Genomic DNA, 12,074 nt, shown 5'->3' on the forward strand with positions numbered 1-12,074 from the left:
GTCAGTCAGTCAGTCAGTCAGCCAGCCAGCCAGCCAGCCAGTTAGTTGGCCAGTCAGTCAGCCAGCCAGCAAGCCAGTCAGGCAGTCAGCCAGCCATCCACATGTTCAGTGGATCGGCCAGGTAGCGAATCGGTCGGTCGGTCAGTCAGTGATTTAGTCACAACCAGTGAGCCAGGAGTCATGCATGTACCAGTCTCCGAATATACGAGATATTCAGTCAAACAGTCAAACAAACGGCAAGTGACTCGAACCTGATTGCATTTAGTTTCTCCTCAACCGACTCCCAAGGGTGACGATCTTCACTGAACTCAAGAAGCTCTACAGGAGAAAAAAAATTAACGAACCGAGTCGTCACAGGGCACTGAGTTGAACAATGAAAAGGGAAAAAGTAAACGCGTAATTGTGTCCTGCAAGATAAATGCCTAACAAGCTTCACTTCCAACCTTTTGCAAGTTTCATTTCACTGATCCAATCGCCCTCTTTGTAATACTTCACACGCAAGTTCTGCAAAGACAACGGTGTACAAAACATTTTACTTTCAAGCATAGGACCGTTAGGCAGGCCTATTTACTTTCTGGCTGGGTCTGACTATTCTGCTATAAGCTGAATGCATCGAGTCCTTTTCTCACATGAACCACAAAGGAACAATTAGAAAGGGTCTAGGTAGCGTTAACAATCTATTAAAACATACATTTGTAATGTTAGTTTTTACTTTACCTACTTATAAGTAATCTCGTGTACTTTTTGTCGATAGCAGGGGTTTTTTGCCTAAATGATTACAAACGTTTACACTATACTCTGGGAAAGAGAAACAGAATCCTCTGATTGGAGTTTGGACAAAACAAAGACCTCTGCTTCACTGGTGAGTTCATTAGCAAAGATAAACATTTGTGCCTAACTGGTTCATATTGAGATCGAAGACAAAGACAAAAGCTTTTCTGTGTTTCCTACAAGCTGCTGTTTATCCTGAATTGAAGTCTGATATTTCGAGGACGAGTCCATATGCCAGCGATGGTCTGGGGTTGAGCATTGTTGGAACTGATTGATGCACGCTTTTTTCAAGAACAATATGTTAGTCCCAAGCTCGTGGCGACATGAACATTCATCTTTGCTATTTCATTTACCAGCATTTTTTTCTTCTTTACTGCCACATTGCATTCAATATTGCTGACCCTAGCAGTTCGCAGGACGCTTATAATATATTGATCCTAGTACATGGTCGGCACCAGTCTCCCAATGGCATCCGACCCAACCTCGTTCCCAGGGTCCCTCCTCTTAAAAGTCCTGGGGATCCCGGGAACCAGGTTGCATTCAACCAGTGTACGAATTCCGCCGGGGACTGGGATTTTTTCTGTCTCATGTTCGTAACAAGATTGGAATTTCATGTTTTCTAAGCTTTCATCCCTCGCTAGTGCACCGATGATCCATAACCCCCACTCACTCCAACCCTCCCAAATGTGACTTACAAGAAGTGGAAATCTTTCCATGCGAGTGAGCAGTAAAATACGATCCACATCATACTCAAGGCGAGCGACCCTGGCCTGGGCATAGGTTGTACTCATCTGTGCTATGAGGATGTTTAATAGAATCACGATCACCGTACCCATGTACGTTAACATCAACAAGATTGACAACCAGCTGTGAAGATACACAATAACAGTCAATAGACAAGTTTTCAAGAACACATCTGTTGCTCTCTCATTCTTCCAGGTCACACCCGTGTGGTATCAATTTTTTGAGGGTTTAATTAACTGTAAGAGGGGAGGTTTTCGATAAACAATTTAAAACAAACACAAGTGATGACATAGCAATGATGAATGACGTTTGCACTCTAAGTCATCATTTTCAAATTCGTGTCCGATTATAGTGAAAAGCGCGCGAAAGTTTAGTTGCACGTGATTAAAAATATGAGTTAAGTAGTTTTGCTTTGATAGAGTCAGATTGATTGTTCAGTTACACTGCACGCCACATTGTACTTTTAATCATATGGAACTAAACTTTCGCACGCTTTTCACTATATAACTAGCTAACTAGCTCGCATAATCAGACTTAAGCCGCCGCTACACGTTGAAACTTTAAGCTGAAACTTGTGTGCAACAACAACAACAATATACTTGAAACTGTAGACTCCTATATTGAAGTGGAAACGATAATTGACCAAATGAAAAACTGATCATCCATGTCCTTCTCTTTTGCTAGTATAATCTGATTCTCCTTTTCCCTCTTCATCTCTTTTCTATTGTAATATTAATGATAATAAAAATTACATATAATTTACTTTAATTTTGTTGCATAGCCTTATCTAAATCTGCGTTATTATGTAAAGTTAACTTTTTTCCATTTTCCAGCATGTTTGTAATTTATTGTATTTTTTCCCATTATGTTCTCGTGCTCGTCTTGTCCCGCCTCGACTAGTTTTGTGGCTATTTGCGGAACAAGCCCCTTATACCATCAGAATTTGTAAATAAATAAAATTTGTTGTTGTTGTTGTTGTTGTTAAATCTCTCCAATGTCATAGATACGGTATTTCACGCTTTACATAATAAAAGAAAACTTACTTGAAACCACTGTAATCTTCTGCAATCGGTTGTTGCTCAGACAAAGCACGAAAACCACTCAACAGCACGTCTTCAAAGCGACTAGAATGAGAAAACGAGTGTAAATAGGAGAGCGTGTCACTGTCAGTGTTACACTTGTGACTTAGTTCCCCACATGGTGCTGCAAAAAGTGTCGTCAAATGCCCAAATTTAGGAAATTATCTATGCTTAAATTGAAAGTTTTATAACATGGCTAAGTATTCCTACTTCCTAGTTCACTGTTAGTTGTAATTTTTATAGGGAGTTTTCCACAGAAGCACTCACACATACATACAAAACACCCCCCTCCCCATCCACCCCAACCTGCAAGATATTTTTCAGGGGGCAAATCTTCGAGGAGGCTTCGAGGAATTCTGCAAGGATGACAGGAAAAAGAACTTAAGGATCATACGTAGTGATTTTTTATCACTTGATGTATTTAGCGCAGTGCACTAATTGAGGACACTCTCCAGATCGAATTGGAATTTGGAAGTGTTGGGGGTTTTTTTTAGGAGAGGGGAAAACCTGAGTACCCAGAGAAAAACCTCTCGGAGCAAGGACGAGAACCAACAACAAACTCAACCCACATATGACGCCGAGTCTGGGAATCGAACCCGCCGGGCCACACTGGTGGGAGGCGAGTGCTCTTACCACTGTACTATCCCTGCCCCCCATTTCCTAAGAAATCTTGTGTCTGACTCTCCTTCAAAGTCGCAGCGAACGATCAAACGTACCTACCTTAAGTGTTGGCTTTGCTTGGAAAAACCGACAGACAAGAAAAGTGAACCACAGAAGGAGAAGAACACCCATGCAAAAACAACCATGAATCTTGTCACGTCTTGATTGATGATCTTTGCCAATGTTTTCGTGTATAGACCTGTAGTCCTGAAAAAAGACAACCATGCAGGCCTTTTCAGTCCTTTGATGGATCAGGGAATTTTAAAACTCTGCAGTGTATGTTAAAGTGCTAAACGGAACCCATAAATTTCCCACTAAGCGTTAGCCCTAGTAAGGAAATGGAAATTGCTACAAAAACAAAAAAAAACCGTAACGGTTATTTGTTTACCCACAGAGCACCCTGATAGAGCCTCCACTGACAAACTTGATTCAAAGGAGTCCGTGTGTTCCGGGTAGAATGGGGGATTTAGAAGTATTGTTGTGAAGGGAGGAAGACCGGAGAAAAACTCTCAGAGAAAGGACGAGAACTAATTAACAAACAATTAAATCCCACAATTATGTAATCTAAGGCCCGGTGCAGACGCCGTACTTCACATGAGCCGAATCGAATTTGATTTTAGACCGACCCAAATTATTAATGCCGGCTGAATTGATTCAGACGCCGAACTTAATACATTGAAGCCTACTATGAAGAAAGAAAATTGTGGATCTGGATCAATTTCTGTATTTGATTCGGCTCATGCGAGTACGGCTGAGCCAGGCCTGAAAAACAGCTGATCCGATCCGAATAAGATCGGCCGTTCTGAATTGATTCAGACGCCGTACTTCACATGAACTTAATTCATTGAATTCGATTCAGCTCATGCGAAGTACGACGTTTGAACCGGGTCTTTTAAATGGCATTCCTAGTTTAGCATTGCTCGACACACTTGATAACTTATCAGGCAACAACCAGTACATTTGTCCAGTAAATATCAATAAGTTTTCGAGTGTTTCTCAAATCTTCTCTTAACTTCAATCCCTTTACTTCTTTGTAATAATTAGTCCTAGCCCGGTATCGTACAGGAGCTTAACTGCGATGTTACACAAACTCGGGTACATTATACTGCGAAGTTCCAGAAATTCATTTGAGTTCGGAAAAACGCTGCCGTTTGCAGTTGAAAGACAGTGATAGCGACAGAGTTTATTAAAAGGGTAAATTTAATTGGCCACCGTAAATTAAGACATCCGAGCGCTGACGTCTCGAGCATTTAGCCTTCGTCAGGGGAGCAGGGATGGTGTAGTGGTGAGAGCACTCGCCTCTCACCAATGTGGCCCGAGTTCGATTCCCGGTCTCGGCGTCATATGTGGGTTGAGTTTGTTGTTGGTTCTCGTCCCTAGTCCGAGGGATTTTTGTCCGGGTACTCCGGTTTTCCTCCCTCCACAAAACTGAAACCAACATTTCCAACTTCCAACTCGACCTGGAAACAGTGGAGAGAAGAACCACTCCGTGGATTCAACTGAAATTCCTATTTATTCGTCAGAGCGAATCGAGGCTAATGTTCGAAACGGTCAGCACTCGAATCTCTTCACAGTGCCGATTTACCTTTAGTTATCAACTCTGTTGATAAACCAAACATTCTTTAATATTTAGGTAAACTGTCAAGTTTGAAGGTTACTTTGTCACACAGGAGAACTTGAAAATCCTCAAGAAATTGAAAAGAAAAGCTAAGGAAGCTACCATCCACTGTCCTCTGCTGTCAGCATACTGCAAAGGAATTATGCACAAGATTAACAGCAGGCCTAACCAGTCAAACAAATTCATCCACTCCTTGAAGTAGGAATGTCTCTCCCTGAAAAACATGTGACAAAATAAAAAAACAATTATGGGCATTGGAAATGCCCTTCCTGGTTCCAGGATCCAAGACTTTGTCCTCTCCGATGCGCGTCACTTGTGGTGACACGGACGTGTAGTCGTTAGCACGTCAGATGTCAGATCTGAAGGTTTTCGTTTTGACGCCTAGCCTCTGCTGTCATGTTAAATTTCCTTAGGCGTTATTTTTTTGGCGTTTTTCAGACGAGCGGAGGCAAGCGCAAGACGCGAGTCACGCACCCCCCTCCAACAGAAAATTGTCTCCTCAAAGTACAAGAGGTTCAAACTTATGGGACTACATTCCTTTACAATACATTTCATGCGTATGAGTTTAAAATGTTCTTAAATTAATTCAATTACAATCAAACTATTTACTTTCTCATCTGATTGATTTCTTCACAGATGTAAAAGACAGTCATAAGCAAGGTGACAATCTCACAGAATCCACGTAGGAAATCAGCTGTGTCCTTATAATGGGTTGGGTCCACTATTATTGAACTGTGTATCAAGGATGATGACAGGACTAACAGGAAAATCACATAGCATATCGCTTGAAGGCTGTAAGCAAACAAAAATATTGTGAATATTACAGCATAACTGACTACCGGGTTTTTTTACATAGTCTATCCATGAATTTGATGGAAAAAGCCTTACCACCCCTCTCCCCTTCCCCAATGATGTGATTTTGTATTTATAGCATTTGTGAGTGACACAATTCAGCCTTTTGGCTGCAAAGTAATTTCCCAACAAACTATCTATCTATCTATCTATCCCACCTAATCAAAGCTGAAATAACAAAAAACGTTTTTGCTTAGAGCCCCCTAAGTTTAGCACTGTCAACTTTCCTGTAAGGGCAAGGGAGCACATCTAGCTGTCTCGATCGTTTCTTGTCTGGGGTTGAAGCCTACATGAGCTCTGGTAATGTCCCCTTGCCATAATCTAATGCAACCTAAACCTAATCACATTAGCATTCGATACTTGTGGAATTTCTTTCACCTTAGGAACCGGTGTCCATAACTCTGCCATTTTGTTTTGATTAGCATTCTCACAACAGGGTGCTGCAAGGCGTCCTGTAAAAATAATAATAATAATAATAATAATAATAATAATAATAATAATAATAATAATAATAATAGTAATAATAATAATAATAATAATAATAATAATAATAATAATAATAATAATAATAATAATAATAAAGGAAAATATAGGGAGATGTAAAGAATCGACCATAAGAGGACACAGAAAAAATCTGAGCCCCAGATGGGATTCGAACCCACGACCCTCCGTGTTCTAGATTGGATGCGTGATGCGGTTCGTATGTCCAACCCACAAACGAGTTTTTAGTAGCTCAGAGGTTAGAGCATCCGATCTAGAACACGGAGGGTCGTGGGTTCGAATCCCATCTGGGGCTCAGATTTTTTCTGTGTCCTCTTATGGTCGATTCTTTACATCTCCCTGTATTTTCCTTTATAATATCATGCAGTGACATAGGTTAATAATAATAATAATAATAATAATAATAATAATAATAATAATAATAATAATAATAATAATAATGATAATAATAATATATAAGAAAAATTCTTATCAAACTAAAGACTCAGTTAATTTTCAGCAGTATAATGAACTTACATTAGTACTATTACCCTCTGGATGGGATACTAGTCCACTAAAGGGTGCCAACAGCATTTTCCAGAAAGTTTTTCGTTATGATTCACCAGTAGCCATTTACTTTAATTATGTATTCTAGAGAGAGACAGAGTTGGAGCAAGCTGGAATTGCCGATCTTCAGTTCAAAATCCCGGAGCAATCATGTACTTACCAAATACACTGTTAGTATAAACCACTTGAAAAACCCTGCACATTTTTGGTCAAGACTTATAAAACATAGCCACACAATGGGTCTACTTGCAGAAGTGATAATATTTTCTGACAAGTACAGCTAGTGGTTTATGTGATTAGTGTATAGTCAATCCGATGCCTATTCAAGAAGTGATTTTTTCTGGCCAGAGCTCAAAAACATTAATTTTCTGCACTGTAAAGAAATAATTTTGTTTGGAAGACATTCCGGAATTGAGCTAATTAGCACTCTATTAAAGGGTGACATCTTTTAAGCTAATCACCTTATTCTTAGTCTTTGCAATAAGATGTAAGCAAGACTTGCCCTTCCTGTCAAAATGTTCATTATCGATTTGCTTGTCACCCTCTGAAGACAGCATCTTTGGTGGGCAGCCTTCCTGATCACCGTCCAGGATGTGGTAATAAAAGTGATAGTCCAGTGGATCATCTGGGATTGTGCGCCAAGCTCCTTCAAGTCCTTCTTCCTCTTCATGAGTATCATACTTGTCTTTCCGTTTTGGCAGATGGGGCCAGTGAGGATTAACCATCTGATCTAACACAGCTACTACAGTTTTCTGTTGACCAAGAATGAAAATTGCAGCAAATATTGTCACTTAATATACATGTAACCACAAAAAATGACCCCAAAAGGTTATGATTTGTGGTAAGTGGTTTGTCTCAAAACAAGAGTCTCAGTCATTACATGCAGCAATAATAACTAGAAATACGTGACTCGCAAAACCTCACGAAGCTAGGGCTGGGTGGACAGTTGATTTGGAGTGAAGGAATGGGCTAGGACAGCTAGAAAATATGAATTCTCGTTCTTTATAATAGTGACTGAGAGGATAGTGTGCCCTTTGAATAACCCCACCCTTGTGCCAGTGGTTTGACCACACCTACTCTGTGTGATCTCATCCACACAGACGCTGGGAGTCAGACACTGTAATTAGCAGTACGTTAGGGTGCACCATTAGAAATGTGAAGGGTGGGGGGGGGAGGGGGGTTGGCTACAAAAAAAGGGTAAAAATTGTGCAAAAGGAAAATGTAGAAAAAAGAATCCTGCATTGCAAAGGAAGGAGGAAAGAGGATTTCAAGGTTGGTACAAAAAATGTGGCAGCCCTGCTGGTTGTGAAAAAAAATGATATTCCTTTCCGGAAAGTCCAGACCAGAAGGTTCTATAAATTGCCTTGATGTCCTTAGTCATCCTTCCAAACCTCTGTTAATTGGTCACTTTGTGGAATAGCCAACTGATTGCTTAATCAAGAATACGGTGACAAATTTATCTTCATGGGTTTGAGAAGTAGTCTTGTTCTTAGCATCTTTTTATTTTGCATTTATGCATGAGGACGGGATTAAACACTCGGGCTCACAGTTCGAGCTGCACACCCACTCCTGTGATTGAGTCGTGATTATAAATAGGAAATACAAAAACTTAAGAGAACTGGTCATAACAAGTTTTTCGAAGAGGACCCACCTTGTCTGGGGTAGGCGGGTTATCGAAGACACCACCTATCTCGTGAACATTACCGGCAAAATTTTATTGGCTTTAAAATTGGAGTTGACACAAAAATATTCAGCAAGCAAGAGTCAGCATTGCTAGATAAACAAGAAAAGTGAGGTTTGAATCTCACTGTCATTTTTTATTGTTGGATAGAGGGGTGCTATGCAATAAAGACACCATATTTTGAGGTTAAGGAAGGTGGGTGTAGGCAGAGGCCACCATCTATTTTGGTGTTTTGTGGGTCCTGTTCGAGTATAGTAGTTTTGACCACTTCCCTAAGTTGTATAGCTTTCTGAGCTAACGCTGAGAAATTAATTTCTTGTAAACAGGTTGGTTTTAAAAATAAGCAGCCCAGACTGACAGTGGTGGACTTTTAAACTGTACTGCATCCAGACGGCAATTACAAGAAAAAAAAATCGAAAACTAGGCCTTTGCATGATGAAAAATTACTACAAATAAACAACCAATGAGCCACCAGTTGAGTGACTGAAGAAAGAGTGGTGCTGTGTCGGTGGGGAATAGAGTTGATTGCTAAAGGTTAATTGGCTACCGTCAAGAGATTTGAGTGCTGATGTTTCAAACATTAGCCCTTCATCGATTCGCTCTGAAGAAGGGCTGATGATCAACAGAAAGATGCGAATGACAGCAACCTCTTTTACAGGGTCTCTGAAGAGGAGAGACCCTGGGAACAAGTGGAATGACAGACATGAATGCATTACACATGCTCGATCACGTGTCACAACTCACCTTTGACTGGTTCTTAGCTTTCTGTAGAGCGGTTTTGTATTACTCGGCTTCTTCTAACGCCCTGTTTAACCTGCAGGAACCAATTCACGTTCAAAAGTGAAAGTGAAAAAGTCAAGCATAGAAACTTCAATAGTTCAATGCTAATGCATTGAAATAGAAATCGTTGGCAGCTAGTGCTCGTTGGTGTAGTGGTTATGGATAGAAGAAATGAAGCAAACGACTGGGGTTCAAAGCTTATATTATTCTGTTAAATATTTTCCTTCTTTTCCTCCTAAGTTTGACATAAGTTTCACCTCATGTAATTTTAAGTGAATGTCCAAGGTCAGTTTGAGAGATGGGCACTTGTGTGCACTTTTATCACTTACCTAACTTCTGTGACATTTTTATTGGAAGCTGCTTGTTTCTGGTCTCTCTGAATTGAGTCTAGATCCTTAAATTAATAATTGATAGTCAAAACACAGTCACAATAAATGAAATCAAACGTATCATGACCTATCATCTTCCTCCACTAGAAACGGGCATTGCATGCCAACCCATACAACAGATGCAAAAGAGTAGGATGTCAGGTTAGCTTAAAATCTGTAACAGGGTAACAGGGTTCCCACTCATCATAATAATGTAAAATTCCCTAACTATCCACTGATCACGAACCAGTTATCAGCGGCCACCAATGACAAATCCTTAGGCAATAAAGCCAGCGATAAAGCCACAGAAGTCAAAACTTTACAGGTACTTTTTGGAACCACCTTGCCTTTGTAAGTAAGCAAACTCATTCACAAAAACCAGTTGCTAGCAAAAAATTAAATTCCTTGACTTTTCACTTACTTTGGGATAGGATTTAGGAGTCAACGCTGAGCAAATTCCATTGCAGTAGACTGACTTTGAGGTTGGTATCCTGTCTAATCACTTCATTCATCAAATCACACCCTTCAAAATAACTTTTTTTTCACTATAACTATTGATTAATCTGTCTTACCGTGGTAACCTGAACCTGCCACACAGTTTTTGTAACTGTATATTTCTTGAAACACCAAACAATAGAATTGCCATAATTATCATTGAATGCCAAGTTAGTTATCATGATCACTCTCCCAAAATTGTGCTTAAGCAGTCAAAAATGGTGCTCTGTGCCAATAAACAATACTATTGATGTACGTGGTACACATAATTATGTATCACCAAAGTTGCATTCCTCAAAACTTTTGTTTACCTCTAAGACAAAAATCTGGGAGAAGATTGCATGACGACCCAAGAGATCCATTTTTAAAACACTGACTTGTTGAATACCTTTCTCAAAGCGACCAGTTGTTGTTCTAATCCTTCATTCTTATGTTTGCACTCATCATAAAGCTTCTTGTACTTGTCAATTTGAGACTGTATAAACAAGAGAGGGCAACATGCTTAGGTGGGAAATAAGAAAGGAGCTTTTAAAGTCACTTTGATGAAAAATAATAATAATAACATAAAAAACTGCTATGTGTTTTTCAACAAACACAAAAATGTGAATACACCTTTCCTCAAACAAGACAAGCACATGTACTGGTAGGTACAATGTAGCATAACAGGAGAAACCAACAGCAAGGGCTGGAAGGGTTTACTGTTTGCTGAGGCAATCCATTGTCAACTATAGAGATCCCCTCTGGTGGAAAGGGGAGGGGAGTTGGGGAGGCCAGGCATAGGCAAGGGATTTGACTGCCTGTAATGGGGGCTTATGCTTTAATTAGTGATTCTTTTGGTCAAAAAATGTCAGCTACGTTCAGATTCCCTGCCTTTGACCAGCCTCCCACTCCCCCCTGGAGCTCAATATTGACAGGTGCATAAATAGGACATTATCAATACAGACAGCAAACAGTCCAGCTACCTCCATCTTCTCAAAGACTGGCAAATCTAAGGGAGCTGTCCATGTGGCCCTAGTCTCCTAATTGCCAAAGACAATGCCAAGTGGGCTTAAGTATCTGAATTCAAAAACATTTTGAATTTACTTGTGGCACAACTTCTCTTTTATGCCACAGAGCCCCACCCCCTAACATGAAGTTTTGGATCCACCACTGTGTGTAAGCTGTGGTATAGGTTCCGTCAAGCCACTCAATGTTGTCATCAAAATTACTAGTCACATTTACAAACAGCAAGCAAGGATCAAACAGTGTACTGTAGCCCTGACCTGGAGTCCTTGGTTTGTTTTCTGTAACCTGCCTTGTTCGTCTGTCAATTCCTTCACTTTCTTCTCCACTGTTGTCAACTTCTCGTCCTACAAAAATGACATACCAGTATCATTGTTATAGTATTAGTGTTGCCTGCTGCTTTGCACTTTGTTTGCAATAAAAACCTACGATTTATATGAGATTTCCATTTTTATCACAAAACTAAACATTGCAGCAACGTTTCCTGAAGGAATTCAAGGCCACACACAATTCACTCCGGTGAATCTGAGCTAAAAGAACACAACGCGATCTGAAAAATTATGCAACATAATTAGGTCTTTTATGCAATGAGCCCTTCAATTATCATAGCTTTAGGCAGTGAATTCTTCTCTGAATGAAACCAGTTAACCCTCGATCTTTCCTCCTGCCAGAGCACTTGGGGAATTATAGGCCAAGAATGGACTTGAAAAATACATTTATTTATTAAAATACATTCTTTGATAAGGTTGGAGCACACAGTTCATATAATGCACATGTATATATGCTAATATCAAAAGGAGCACATGGTTTGTGTACCTTTTTATTGCATTCTGCCACAACTCTGTCCAGTTCTTCCTGCATAACCCTCAGTTTGGCCTTAAGAAATCTTATTGTGGCCTCTACAAACAACAAAATGAAATACCGACTATTAGCAGACCGAGATTACGTTCAACTTGATGAATGTTCATGACCTCAAG

General features: G+C 40.0%; 1 protein-coding gene across 1 annotated transcript in view; it reads right to left on the minus strand.

Moving 5' to 3' along the window:
* Positions 1 to 12,074, minus strand: part of LOC146469937 (uncharacterized) — a 57,142-nt gene that overhangs the window by 1,294 nt on the left and 43,774 nt on the right. The window contains exons 12-23 of the mRNA XM_085122765.1: positions 11,914 to 11,996; positions 11,358 to 11,444; positions 10,484 to 10,570; positions 7,233 to 7,523; positions 6,103 to 6,176; positions 5,482 to 5,664; positions 4,913 to 5,086; positions 3,315 to 3,461; positions 2,559 to 2,639; positions 1,467 to 1,638; positions 444 to 504; positions 252 to 318 (exon numbers count right to left, since the gene is read on the minus strand). Coding sequence (XP_084978891.1) covers positions 252 to 318; positions 444 to 504; positions 1,467 to 1,638; positions 2,559 to 2,639; positions 3,315 to 3,461; positions 4,913 to 5,086; positions 5,482 to 5,664; positions 6,103 to 6,176; positions 7,233 to 7,523; positions 10,484 to 10,570; positions 11,358 to 11,444; positions 11,914 to 11,996 — 1,507 coding nt within the window. The remainder of the gene's footprint in view (positions 1 to 251; positions 319 to 443; positions 505 to 1,466; positions 1,639 to 2,558; positions 2,640 to 3,314; positions 3,462 to 4,912; positions 5,087 to 5,481; positions 5,665 to 6,102; positions 6,177 to 7,232; positions 7,524 to 10,483; positions 10,571 to 11,357; positions 11,445 to 11,913; positions 11,997 to 12,074) is intronic.

This window comes from Pavona decussata, unplaced genomic scaffold, assembly GCF_977016875.1.
Source record: "Pavona decussata unplaced genomic scaffold, jaPavDecu1.1 SCAFFOLD_115, whole genome shotgun sequence".
NCBI lineage: Eukaryota > Metazoa > Cnidaria > Anthozoa > Scleractinia > Agariciidae > Pavona > Pavona decussata.